This window comes from Lissotriton vulgaris, chromosome 2_1 (assembly GCF_964263255.1).
Source record: "Lissotriton vulgaris chromosome 2_1, aLisVul1.2, whole genome shotgun sequence".
NCBI lineage: Eukaryota > Metazoa > Chordata > Amphibia > Caudata > Salamandridae > Lissotriton > Lissotriton vulgaris.
This window is the reverse complement of record NC_141687.1, coordinates 381,750,557-381,764,991: the sequence shown is the minus strand read 5'-3', so window position 1 is coordinate 381,764,991 and position 14,435 is coordinate 381,750,557. Positions and strand designations below refer to the sequence as shown.

The 14,435-nt window shown below is 46.9% G+C and overlaps 1 protein-coding gene across 1 annotated transcript in view; it reads left to right on the top strand.

Annotated features, from left to right (window-relative positions):
- LOC147730399 (apoptosis-inducing factor 3-like) overlaps positions 1–14,435 on the top strand; it is a 402,100-nt gene that overhangs the window by 258,203 nt on the left and 129,462 nt on the right. Inside the window, exon 9 of the mRNA XM_086955207.1 lies at positions 7,727–7,818. Coding sequence (XP_086811333.1) covers positions 7,727–7,818 — 92 coding nt within the window. The remainder of the gene's footprint in view (positions 1–7,726; positions 7,819–14,435) is intronic.

The following is a 14,435-nucleotide window of genomic DNA, read 5'->3' as shown; positions in this document are numbered from 1 at the left end:
CAGATCACCGCACTGAGGGCAAGTCGTGGGTCTCCAGATATCGTGTCACTTTCAGATTAGGCTCGAGCAATGGTCATCCCCCCTCTGTACAGTGCTCCAGGAGTCCACAGAGTGCCCCAGTCCGCTGCCACAGCTGATCACGATGTGCCCCTGCAGGCCCTGCTGCAGTCTCTGCGCTGCTCAGATCGGTCACTGCACTTTTATCCAGGTTCTGTGCCACTCTATCCGCCCCGCTCCCTCAGCAAGCACAGCGCCGCACGCCTGAAGCCCGCCCCACCTCCGTAGCGCGGAGCCCAGGCACCCAGCACCGCACCTACCTCGGGATCGCTTCCTGGGCCGCACCTCCGCTGTGCTGCTGGTCCGGTGCGAGGCTCTGGGCTTCTTTCCTCTCCACCACGCTTCCGACGTTCCCTGCCACTATAGCCGCATCGGGATCCGCCACACCGCCTACCTCCACAGGCCTCCTGGGGTATGAACCAGCCGCCTCCAATACCGCAGGCAGTCGCTGGAGCCGGCCTAGGATGTCCTTCCCGCTGCAGTCCCCCGCCCGGATTCAGGGCTCAGCCAGCATGCAGCCACAGCGCTCGCCCCGGCCGGAGTCGAGCCCCACCTCCACTTCTACCAAAGCCTCCGTGCAGGCAGGTCGTCAAGCCGCAGCGTCAGGGAGCGAAGACAAACTCCTGACGGCGCTCGACGTAGTTCAGGGTCAGCTGTTAGCCCACTTCACCATCCGGCACGGGGATCGTCTTCAGCTTCGGCTGTCGTCCGCCATCTTGCCTTTGTTCAGACGCGTATGGCCGCTCCGGACATCCCGCTCCTGAGCACCCAGGAGAGTCCCCCAGCGCCGCTGTCCGCTACCTATATGCTGCGGGCTGCTTGGGAATCCAGCGCCAGTCGAATATTCGTGGAGAGAAGGGCGAAATCAGGATATTTTGCCGGGAGCAGGCGCGGAGCTCCGCGCTCACGCCGCCATTCCCGTTGGCGTCCAAGCCACGCCCCTTCACTTATTAATTTTAATATTATTTTATTTTATTCAGTCGCGGAGCCCGTAAGTATAGCTCACGGCCCCCCTAGGGGTCCTAGGACCACAGGTTAAGAAACTGTGCTAGTACACCTTAAGCAATTGAAGTTATACATTATAAAATATAATTTTAGAACATTACAAATTATTTTCAAGAGTACAAGGCCAGGCTGAATCTATAGACCATGTTGTTCCTAGTCTTAGAGAGTTCTTAGTTAAATGTGTGTTCATTGGCATACAAGATGAGTACATCCGTGACCAGTTGATGATGCACACGTGAAACAAAGCTGATCAGTACCAGAAACTATGGAATGCGAGGAATCCAACTTTATCGGAGGCATTAGGAATTGCTTGGAGTGATTTACCAACAAGTGTATTAAGAAGATGAATGAAAAAACACTTCTCGGAACTAAACCCAATGGTTTCAATGAAGCATCCCTTAACCCAATCGCCATTGCAAAATTGAAAGGTAAAAAATACAAATTCTGACCATACAGATAGTAAACTGAGTGATCATGAACAAGTGAAAGAGTACCACAACAAAGGGACATGTGAAAGGTGGCAGTTCTGAAAATTGGGCAGATGATCCGCATTGCCCTGCTAGGAATGTTATTAGTATAAAATGTAAGAAGGTGAAACATTATGCATGCATGTGCAAAAGTTCTTGCCTATGAACATCAGGTAATAAAAGTATCAATATTCTAGAGGAAGTCGAGCATGATGATGATGATGGAAACCTTGTAGTATCCATAGAAGTAATTAATAACACTGTTGATGAGCCTGGAAAAATTATAGTTTTGACCAGAATATGTATAGAAAGATAAATGTTAGAGATCCGAAATGTACAATATGCATAAATAATATGTGGAATTGAGTGTGCTAGTAGATTCTGGAGCATGTTATACTATTAAATCCTACAAAGACTTTTAAGAACTGCTAAGACTAGAACAAAAAGTGGTGTTTGAAACTAATACGTTTGAGTGCATATGGTGGTGAGAGAATTATTGGGTAGTTCTTGACTGTCATTACATTTGAGAACAAAAGGATACCAGGAAGGGTTTATATTGCAAAGAGCGTGCCAAACTTAGAGATACCTAAATCTGCTCTTTGAATGACATTGAGACCAGGTGCGTCAGAACTAATTTGACTGGATGATAGTTCTAAGGAGGCAATGTGTTAGATCAAACGATATCCCAAACTTCTGTGAGAACTTGGGAAAATTGAAGGGTTTTCAACATAACATTGTACTAAAAAGAAATGCGCAACCAAAAGTTCATAAAGTTAGGAACCTCCTGTTTGCCATCAGAGAATAGGTTAAAGGTAAAATCTAAACATTAAGTGGCAGTGACATTATAGCAGAAATTGGATTTTCTGATTGATTGGTGTCTATCGTTATGACTCAAACTGGACCTTTCGGTAGGATGTGTGGATCTTCGAGTTCTCAATAATGGATAAATAGGAATCTCATCTAGAACGTAAATAAAATATTGTCACTATTGGTCGTGCAATTTGGTTTTCCACGAGTTAGATTGTTTTGCACCCAACATCTTGCTACTTAACATTTTTTTATTACACATTTTGGGGCATTTCAATTCATGTTCATGCCATGTGGCCTTCCTAGTTCTGTTTTTCAAAGGATAATTTAAAAGTTATTTTGCGACACATCAGTGGTATATTACTTCCAGGAGGATATTTTAGTGTTTGCTAGAACAGAAGTAAAACATGACGAATGTTTGGAGAAGGTGTTGAGCATTTTGGAACGAAATGGGCTAACTGTCAAGACTATGTATTATGTTGAAGGTTGAGAGTGTAACCAATCTGGGTCATGTCATTGGTAGAAATTGAATTAGTTCTCCAGACAAATTAATTGATGACATACAGAATGCTGCTATTCCATATAAGAAGAAAGACTTTTGATCTTTCCTCAGTGTAGTAGAGTTCTATTATAAATTTTTTATAATGTTCGCTGATGAGACCAACAGTATACATGAATTCTTAAAGTCAATAAGTTAATATGTGATCAGGAGTGTCAAATCAGTATTTGACAATATAAAACGTGAGGTGACAGATGCGCCTATTTTAGGGATGGTTGATGTTAAAAATAATGTTTGTTTTACTACTGATGCAAGTTGCAATGTCCTGGGGCAGTTTTGAGCCAGATTTAAGATAATGAAGAAATCATTATTGCACATGCATTGTGCACATGCAGTGATTGAAAGGTAAGCTCTTGCTGCATTTTGGTCAGTTTTGGATGGGGCAGTGAGACCCTGCAGGATGTATGTGTGGGGGATTCCATTTAGAGTACGATCGTATCACAAACCATTAATTAATTCATTGACTACTAGAGTATCTGGTCTTGCTTCACCTAGAAAAGGTGGTGGCAAACATGGAGAAATCTAATTTCGTTGTGGAGTTTGTAAATTGTAAAATTAATGGATTTACAGGCATTTTTGTCAAGGGTGTAAACAAAGCACATGCACTTCCAGGATACTGAGGTAGAACATATCTTGGAACAGAATTGGATTGCAAACATAAGCGATATAGATTTGAGTACAATTTCAGAAGAATTGAGCGACGAGGTGTGGGGTCTGAGAACAAGTAGTAATTGTATTGGAACATCTAGGGCACATGGGCGCTGCAGAAACGAAAGCAGGTTAAGGGAGATATTTTGGTGGCCAAGCGTGGATAGAGAGGTTGAAGGTGGAAGGTAAAGAATGCTTCATGTGTGCCAGTAGTGTCAAAATACTTAAAACCCACATGCAACTCTCTCAACCTGTGAAGTTTCCCGTTAGGGTTTAGGCAAAAGTTGCTGGGGATATTATAAGATCCATAGAAAAGCTTTGAGCAGACTAAAATTTTGCTATAGTAATTGTTGATTTTTTCCGATGTGATTTGATATTGAAATTGTTGGAGATGTCACTTCTAGGAAGGTAATAACGTTCTGAAAGAGAGTTTTTATCCAGAAGCACTAATTTCATATAATAGCCCTCAGTTATGCTCATATGAAATAGAAAGATATCTGGCATACCGCAAAATTATACACAGGAAAACAGCAGATTACAATCACAGGGTAAATTGTTTAGTAGACAGGATAAACTGCATCAAAAGGGAGTTTTAGATATACGCCCTCTGAGCATCTTTCTGCAGAAGAACATGCTTACACTGGCCTAGGTTCTCTCTGCATTGGAAAAGGCCAACTGGCGTTGAAAGCTGTCTTACCATCCATCAAGGGGAGGCTGCTATAGGTTCTCTCAGACAATACCACTGCTATGTGGTACTGCAACACGCAGTGCGAAATTGGGTCCTGGGTCAAGAGGCTCTGTGCCACTGGAGATGGCCAGAGAATCAGGGCATCTCCCTGATCGTGAACCACTTTGCGGGATCTTTAAATATTTATTTGCAAAGTTTTATATAGCGCTAGCTAGACCCCAAGGTATCAGAGCGCTTTACATGAGGATCAACAAGTGACGGGTTACATAATTACTTCAGTTATGGGTTCCAAGTATAGACATAGGAGAAAGGTAGAGGGAAGGAAACATAGCGGGGAGACGAGGAAAACAATGTCAGATGTCCGGCTGGGTAGGTGACGGCCGAGGGGGTGAACCAGGGCCAAACTCCTCTGTAGCTGCATATGACAGCTCCACCGGGCATCAGCCAAGGTTGCTCGGACTCCGCGGTGAGAACAGACAGTAGAAAAACATGAGATTACACAATAACATAAGTTATTTTCGCTTTGCATAGCAAAGAAATAATGTCTTATTTGGAATGGAACGTAGAGGGGGAAAGGTAAACAGGGGAAAGGAATGCAGATAGCATCAGGCAGACCGGTGGGGGGGAAGGGACTTCAGGGAAAACAAGCAGTCAAAGTGAAAGACAGACAAAACCGTGAAGTACCGTTAAAAACAATGTCCGATGTCCAGTGGGTAGGTGACGGCCTAGGGGGTGAGCCAGAACTATACTCCTCTGTAGCTGCATAAGACAGCTCCACCGGGCAACAGGCAATGGTACTCTAGTTCAGCGGTAAGTAAAAACAGATTCGGTTTTCGCCCATGGGGCATCATCATAGTTCAATCAAAGGCATCTATCCTGGTGTAATTGGGAAACACCCTACGCATTGTCCTCCCGCTAGCCCCATGAGAGAAGAGGTGGAAGACTTAGATTATCAGTCCTCATGGGGCTCGCTCCCAAAAGCGGTAGCCCAGTGCTGAGCGCTATCAGTGTTTGATGGCCTATGGTGAAGGCCACAATCCCCTCCTTCTTTTCATCCCTCATGCTGCACTGCGGAGCTAGATGCCGCAGAGGCACTTGAATGCGGCATCCCCTTCAAATTAGAAAGATCATCGGCAGCGTGTCAGCCGCCATCTTGGGGTCAGGCACGGCCAGGCGGGGCTCTGTTTAGTTTCCTTTGCTAGCCTGAGGTGGGCTGACCATTCCTGATAATGTGCTGCTTCTGATCCCATCCAGCTGTAGAGTATATGCCCCAGCTCGCACACCGCGAGTAGGCCTGTTCTCCACTGCCTCCACTATGCAGTTATACACGCCCGGTTTGTCAAATACCAGGGTGGAGAATCTTAGCTGGTGATGCCTGGCAGATCACGAATTGTGGTTACACTCAGAGGTGGCAGAAAATATCTTACAACAGTGGGGAGAACCCTGGGTAGATGTTACTGTCACCATCAAGTACACATAATGACAAAACGATTGCCTACTGGAGTTTCTCTGAAGGCTGTCTGTGGGAGAAGAGTTATGGCTAGAGTGGAGCATTTGAGTCGCAAACGCATTTCCATTTATACCTGTCCAGCCCTGAGTTCTAAAGTGTGATCAGGAGAGAAAACTGGGAATGAGCAGGCCCAAGTCATTCCAGCAGCTTCGGTTTGAGCCAGACGTGTGTAGTACTTATCGGCATGAGCATCTGTTCTCTGATCAGGCTCGGGGGGATCTTCAGTGCTGCAGCTGGGCTGGTATCTGCACCCGGACCTGCGCAGTCTACACTCCATGCTTGACGATTGAGTGGAAGCTGTAAACTGCGTCCTATTTACCTCCTGAAGTTGTGGATGTTATCCTTGCTGCCTCGCGACTCTCCGCAAAGTCCATTTATACCACACTCTAGGATACATTTGCTGCCTGGTGTGAAACCCACAACACTGATCCGTTGCTGGCCAAACTATTTGATGTTTTATTTGTTTTGTCTTTGGCCCAGCAAGGTTTGTTCTTGGTACCATTAAATGTTATTTGTTGGCCCTTTCTGCTATTGGCAATTGAGTGGAAGCAGTTAACTACTTGCTGTCTACCTCCCAAAGTTGTGGATGTTATCCTTGCTTCCCCACATCTTTCTATGAAGTCCATTTATGCTGTGTGCTGAGATAAATTTGTTGCTGAACCCACAACACACACCCATTGCAGGCTAAACCATCTGATGTTTTATTGTTTCTTTTGTCTTTGGCCCACCAAGGTTTGCTCTGGGCACCATTTGAGGTTATTTGTCGGCCCTTTCTGTGTTTTTTGCTTTTGCCGGGTCAGCCGTCCTTGTATAAATTACTTGTTGTGATGAGGTTTGTGTAAGGTTTAACTCGCAAGTTTTCCCCAACCCCGTTTGCAATGCCACAGTGGGATCTCAGTTTGGTCCTAACTTTCCTCATGTGTACTTCCTAAGAGCTGATGCGCAGATCCTTGCTCCATCTTCTAACTCTAAAGACAGTATTCCTTGTTGCAGTTACTTTAACTCATCGCATAAAAATGCTTCGTGATCTCCGTGCATTCACCTAACACCACCTTTTTTCCAGATAAATTGTGTTGAGGACCATAGCTGCCTTTTTGCCAAAAGTTGTGACGAGTGAGAAGAAATCTCCAAATCTGAATTTTGGGGAATCGTCACAACACACAGTTGCTCTCAAGGTGCACAGTTTCAAAGGGGGCTCAAAGAGACTGGGTGCTGTGACCCAGAACTGGAAGAGAGAATTTTTTGCAGTCCCAGAAGGTAAGGGTTCCACAATCTATAATCCAGGGATTATTTCCAGCACTAGAAGGGCGGTGAGACTAGCCGTCCTTCTGCTCTGCCAGGCATTGACCCGCTGAGGTTAAGGTCAAACCGCCGGCCTCATCTCTAAAATATCTCCAACTGTCTCTCCTTGCCCTTCACCTGAACCCCAGTGCCTCCTGAATCATCCTTATCACTCATTTGTGCAACAGGGTGGCTTGCAGGATTACCACCACTTGCACTACCTTCCACTGTGCATGTAGCACTTACTACCGATCAGACCTGAGAAGGATGGGGTGTCAATAACAAAACAGGCCACAGGTGCCACAGCACAAATTTGGATCACCGTAAACTCCACCGTTTTTGCAAAGCTGGAGCCGCCGTGAAGGCTTCACAGACCGGTTTAAGTCATAGCAAAGAACTTTCTAATATATGTTGCCCATCTTGCTCAGGCCAAGCCCCAGAGAGAGAGACTTTCAGAAGGAATAGGCTCAGCAGAGGACAATGATGGAAACCGAAAGACTTGAGAGATTTGAGAAATGGGATGAAATTCCTTTGGAAGATATGGTATGTGTAGGATTGGAAGGGACCTACTTGGAAGAAGAGGAAAATGGGGACAGAGGCTTGGAGGAGGGAGATTTGTCGGACTTGGAGGGTGCGGACAAAGTGGCTTGGAACATGGATATGGACAGGAAGGCTTCTAATCCATTCTTCTCTGATTCTTGCAGGTGGTGTTTGTCGACAGCCAGAAGAAGACTGTGCACTTTCAGGATGAAGCATCTGTTCAGTATGACTGGCTTCTTATCGCAACAGGCAGCAGGTAAGCACCTCACAAATCTAAATTGTACATTTATTGATGATGACGAATGCGAACATTTATACAATGCACATTGTGGGATTAACTATCCCATGGATCAGCACTTTCAGTATTAGATTTACACCCCATGTGCAATCGGAACCACACAACTGTGATATACTGTTCTAGTAACCAACCGGAAGGGTTTTGAATATATGACGTGTCCTATGAGCCTGCCATACATATGGTAAGCTTTTTCAGTGAGTCCTATAGTTGCATGCAGTGTCTCTCACTGGTGAAAATGATCTTGCATGGATTGCTAAGCAATGGAACATGGTATGCCATGAATGCATATTTTTGGCTTAGGCCAAACCCACAGAAAGGCAGTTATCTGATGACTATATCTCACAAGTTAGTCCTATCTACGGGAAGCATAAATTGTGATGTTTTTTTATGGCCCGAACACCGTCCTGCATATAGCGCTATGCGCTGGAAGCTCGTAATTTGACTTTTAACAACCCCGTTTTGTATTTACTTTTGATTGGTGCTCGTTATCCCCTGTTTTTAATAGTTTAGAAATACTGTTTTGAATTTACGAGGTCCCTACCTGTGCCCTTAGACACGGATCGCACTGCTGCACTGTAACTGGTCTGTATTCACCGCCATTCGGGCGGCCCGGTCCCCGCGCTTTGTTGATCTGGGACGCCATCTTGGGTGGGTCACTAGCGCTACTCAGCCATTGGCTGAAGCAGACACGTGGTCTGATCAGAGTCCTACATAGATAGCAGGATATGGCGCGCAGCGTGTACGCGCAGCGTGGACGCCATAGTGACGCCGGAGTCACGCCAGAGTCCAGCCCGTCTGCGCTGAGGACGCACTGGACGACTGGACTCGGGACTCCGGCAATACTTCTCCCGCCTTTTACAGCTATTCTCTCCAGCAACTGCTGGGATTGAAACCACGTCGACAGCGATGCTCGTATTCCTATGAGCCGGATGACCTTCTTCTTCCCCTTTACTGCGGCTGCCACCTCACGGGTAGGTTTCCTAATCCCGTCCCTAAATATCCTCTTACTGGCCTTCCTGCCACCTCCAGCCATAAGATAGTAGGAGTAGAAGGCATTTTGCTTAATGCCCGTTCACTTGTTAAGAATAAAATAATGTTTAAAGAGCTGGTACTGGATAAAACACCTACCATAGTGTTTATCACGGAGACATGGGCCAAGGATTCTTCTGACCCTGACCTAATTGAGGCGGTCCCAGAAGGGTACTGTTTGGTCAGACTAGATAGACAGGGTCGAGTGGGAGGGGGGTTAGCGATCCTTCACAAAGACCACCTGCAATGCCATTTTGTACCCATACCCGACTTTCCGGATAGCTTTCAGGCACTCTACTTCACAATAAAGGAAGGACAATGCCCCTTTTTTAATGGGATCTTAGTATATCGACCACCTGGCTCGAGAACTCACTTTACGCACAACCTTCTCCAGGCCCTGGAACCTTATTTTGGCCAACAAAACTTTTCCATCCTAGGTGATTTTAACTATCACTTAGAACGACATGATCTATCTGACACATCATGTCTCATCGAGGCGCTGGGGTCATGTGGACTCACGCAACGAGTCAGCGGAGCCACTCATCGTGCAGGCCATACTTTGGATGGCATTTTCTCCAATAATTCTCGGCTGACCATTAAGGATCCGATGCACCTATCTTGGTCTGATCATCTTGCGGTTCCTTTCTCTTTGGAATACCATAGGGTGGATTCCTGTAAAAGAGGGAATCATGAAATGGAAACTGCCAGAAATTTCAGGAATCTTAGCAGTGACTCCTTCCCGCCCTGGGCTGCAAGCCTTTCTGTCACTGGCTTGGACAGCGTACAGACTGCAGTCGGCCACTTCGAACAGGTCACCACTGAGGCCTTGAATAAACTGGCCCCAGTACAGTCCCGCCGCCGAGCCAGAAAGAGACCATCTGCCCCCTGGTTCTCTGATTCCCTCAGACTTCTTAGGCAGGAAGTGAGGAGAAAGGAGAGGCTCTGGCACGCTAGCTGGGATCCCAAGAACAAGGAAGCACATAAACTCCTTGTTAGGAAATATAAAGCCGAGATTACACAGGCCAAACAAGACTACTTTGTAACCCTGACCACCTCACTGTCCTCGCCGAAGGAGCTCTTTAAAACCGTTGACTCTTTAGTCAACTTGAAAGCCCCTGATCCTGTTATTCCCTCGCAGGACCTATGTGACAGGATAGCCTCCTTTTTCCACACTAAAATACAGGATATCCACTTGGCTCTTGAGGAACAAAGAGTTTGCGTCAGTGAGTCCATCACTCGGGTTGAGATGAATATGACTACTACAGACATCTCCCCACGGTACACCTTGGACTCCTTTCCTCCGCTGGCCTTACAAGATCTGGAGATCCTGCTCAATAAGATCAATTCTGGCTCTCCCCTGGATACCTGCCCACTGAAAATCATCAAGCAGTGTAGGGAGACTTTCTTACCACTCCTGCTAGAAATAATGAATCTAGCCATCAGAGATGGCATTTTCCCTATGGAGTGGAAGAAGGCGGTAGTGAAACCCCTGTTAAAAAAGGCCTCCCTTGACCCGGAGGTCCTAAAAAACTTTCGTCCCATCTCGCTGCTTCCTGCCCCAGCGAAGATGCTTGAGGCACATCTCAACAAGCACCTCGCTATCTTTGTGGAAAGCTCGGGATGCTTGGACCCCTCCCAGCATGGATTTAGGAGGGAACATAGCACTGAGTCAGCCCTCACCATCGTGCTTGATAAGATCCGCACGACAGTAGATGGGGGTCAGACCACCCTCCTGGTCCTACTAGATCTAACAGCGGCTTTCGATACCCTCTCCCCCTCAGTGCTTACATCTCGCCTGAGGGAGGTGGGGGTGAAGGGTGCTGCCTTGGATCTCTTGACCTCTTTTCTAATTGGGAGGGAACAAAGAGTCAAGCTGGGGGAGTTCCTATCTCCATCCCGACCAGTGCTGTGTGGGGTCCCCCAAGGGTCGGCGCTTAGTCCGACCCTTTTCAACATCTATGTGACCCCACTAGCCAGGCTAATAAGATCTTTCGGGATGGAGGTAGTGTCCTATGCAGATGACACCCAAATACTCGTCTCTCTCCCCCATTCAGATGTGCCTACCGCCTCCAAGTTTAGATCTTGTATGGAGGCGGTCGGTCACTGGATGATTCAGAACTCTCTTAAACTGAATGGGGAGAAGACTGAGGTGTTGGTGATCGGCGGGGAACAAAACATCTGGTCAGAAAACTGGTGGCCTGACTCACTAGGAATATGTCCCTCCCCCACATCATCTGCTAAGAACCTTGGGGTGATGATAGATCCAGCCCTTGATATGGGCAGTCAGGTGAGCAGAACGGTTTCTACCTGCTGGGGCTTGATTCACACCCTGCGAAGGATCAGGAAATATCTTTCCTTGCAAGCTAGAAAGCAAATAGCTGACGCACTCATTGGCTCCCGTTTGGACTACTGTAATGCGCTGTATGCTGGGCTAAACCGGAGCCACCTACAGCGCTTACAGGTGGTCCAAAACGCCATAGCCAGATTTGTCCTGGATATTCCCAGACGCTCCTCAGCCACTGCGGCCAGGAAAACGCTGCATTAGCTACCGGTAGAATTTCGAATCCGGTTCAAAGTCCTTTGCATGACTTACAGAGCCATCACTCAAAATAGCGACACTGGTATTGGGTCTATCATCTCCCATTACACTCCCGGTAGGAACTTGCGCTCCTCCGGGAAATTGCTTTTGACAGCCCCCCGCGTACAAAAAGCTAAATGGGGTGGCAAGGCTTTTTCCACGCTAGCCCCCAAGTGGTGGAATGATCTTCCTCTTGACCTGAGATCCCTTCCATCTTTACAGAAATTCCGCAATGCCCTAAAAACTCGTCTCTTCCGACAAGCCTATATGTAAGGACGTCTGTTTTAATTCTGATTGTATTGTTAGGCGCCTTGACACCTGCGGGTTATTGTTTTGCGCATTATAAATTTCTATCATCATCATCATCATCATGTTTCATGGTGTGTCTTGAACATATGATAAGTATCCAGAATGAATTCCTGAGAAAGGAGGCTTGCCACCAACATCAGTGTGGTCAAAGATTACTTTATGGTGTACCAATCCCCGCATTATGGCCAATATGCAAGCTGATGAGATACATATATCTCAAATTGTCTATGTTTTTATATGCTGTGTTGTAAGTGTTTGGTAGCAAATTCTGCGACTACTGATGACTATAGAAGTCAGAACAATATCCATGACAAATAACCAAGCTAAATAAAAGGATGACAACTTCTTACACTTACAAATCTGTTAGTGAGTTGGCATTCACTCAGGGAGATTTAGATGGGGAGGAATTAATGCATATAATAGGTGAGGGTGCTTCAGTAATTAGGAGTTTGCCACACCTGAATACTAATCACAATGATTGCTTTTCAGAGTTTAACTACAGGGAAATGCCCACTTCCCCATTGTTGATGAGGTTCAAAAATCCCCCACATAGGATGGATATTATTAAACGGTCCAAAGTCATATCTTTGGGCCCATATATATTGGTGATATCGCAACTTGTGGGATCCCTTGTATATATCACCGGAGTGCAGTGCCTTTCTGTAGGTGTGCAGTTAAACGTACTTGTGGATGGGTTAAGAGTTCACTATAGGGAGGGAGATTATGTTGATTTGCTGTGCCCACCATTAAAGGCAACTGGACACTTAGCCTGCCAATTGCCTGTGGCCTTTAGTTCCTGCTTGTTCCAGCCTGATCCAGTGACACCATCGCTGCCCGGGTTTTCCTGCTCACCATTCTTCCTGACAACAGAAGCCCCACCCACCCCATGACCTACTTAATGCAAGCCGCAGCACAACTGCTTCAGTACGCACCAGGACACCTAGCCTGCCACTTGCCTGGGGCCTCCATTTCCTGCTTGTTCCAGCCTGATCCAGTGACACCGTTGCTGCAGAATTTCCTCACAGGGGTTTTCCTACTCACTGTTCTTCCTGCCAACAGAGGCCCCGCCCCCCTCAAAACCTGCGTAATGCTGGCTGCAGTGCGACCGCGCCACTGGCACACCAAAGGCCAGCCCAACTGCCCCCATCCATGCTGGACTTGGCCCAGTGCAAGGGCATGACCTACAACACCACCTTGAAGATAGCCCTCGACCTCTACCACAGACAGTTGAGAGAATCGAAGAAAATGGCCTTAGCCTCACACATCGAATCAAGGTCCAATAACAGCAAAGAGCCCTTCAACATTGTCAAAGAATTCGCCAACCCCTCAGCTGCAACAAAAAACATTACCCCCACGCCCCCACAGGAACCTTTGAAAACGTTGCCGTTTTCTTCCATGACAAGATCGCCTACATCTTCTGGAACTTCAAACCCCATCCCAAGACCATCGACATCTTCAAGCAACACAACAACCCAGCTACCACCACAGATATCCCACTAACCCAGTGGAGCGAGCTTGCTTCACAGGACACCATCTTCATCATGAACTCTGTCCACTCTGGCCCCAACCGTCCCATGCCCTAACCACATCTTCAACCTTGGCGAAACCAGAATCAGCCACATACTCAGCTCCTTGTTCAACACCTCAATTGCACAGCCACCTTCCATGAAGACTGGAAACATACAGAAGTCACCGCCCTACTAAAGAAACCATCAGCAGACCCTAGCAAACTCAACAACTATCAACCGATCTCCCTGTTTCCATTCCTAGCCACTGTATTAGAAAAAGCCATCAGCCAACAGCTCTCCTCACATCTGGAATGGAACCTTCTACTCGACTCCTTCCAATACAGATTCTTCAGCAACATCACCACCTAGACAACCCTTATTGTGGCTACCGAGGACATCTGAGCCCTGCGTGACTGAGGAGAGACTGTAGCTCTGATCATCCTAGACCTCTCAGCAGCCTACGATAGGGCTCCCATCACAAGGCTGCCCAACATAGGCATCTTAGGAGCCTCTCTCAGATAGATCGCCTCTTTTCACTGAAAGAACGCAAAAAGTGCTCCTTCACCTCCGAACTGAAGGAAATCATCTGTGGAGTACCCAAAAGATCCTCGCTCGGGGGGGCGGAGCTAGCCGAGCCTGCAAATGGCCGCTCTGTGATGGAGCTTCCGGGGTCGTAGCGCAATCCTGCAAAAATCCTGAATATACAGCCTGCTATTTATTTATTTAAAACATTTATATAGCGCGGCTGTCACCTTGCAGGTATCCTGGCGCTAAGATAACTCCTAAGATGGATGCGCTGGGAGATATCAGTAGAGTAGCCAGAGTTTAACATTTAGGGAACAGCCAGGTTTTGACCCTCTTCCTGAAAGGGAGAAGACCCGTTGTTTGGCAGATGTCAAGGGGCAAGCTATTCCAAAGTTTTGCGGCTGCAACTTTGAAAGATCTCCCCCCAGTCCTGACCTTTTTGAATCTCTGTACTGTAACAAGATAGGCTGTTGTAGATCGGAGGGCTCTGGTTGGAATGTACCAGGTGAACATGGATTGCAGGGAGCCGGGCCCGACTCCATGCAGGGCTTTAAAAACAAGACAGAGAGATTTAAAGGCCACTAGCTGTTTCATAGGGAGCCAGTGAAGCTCGGCCAAAGCCGGAG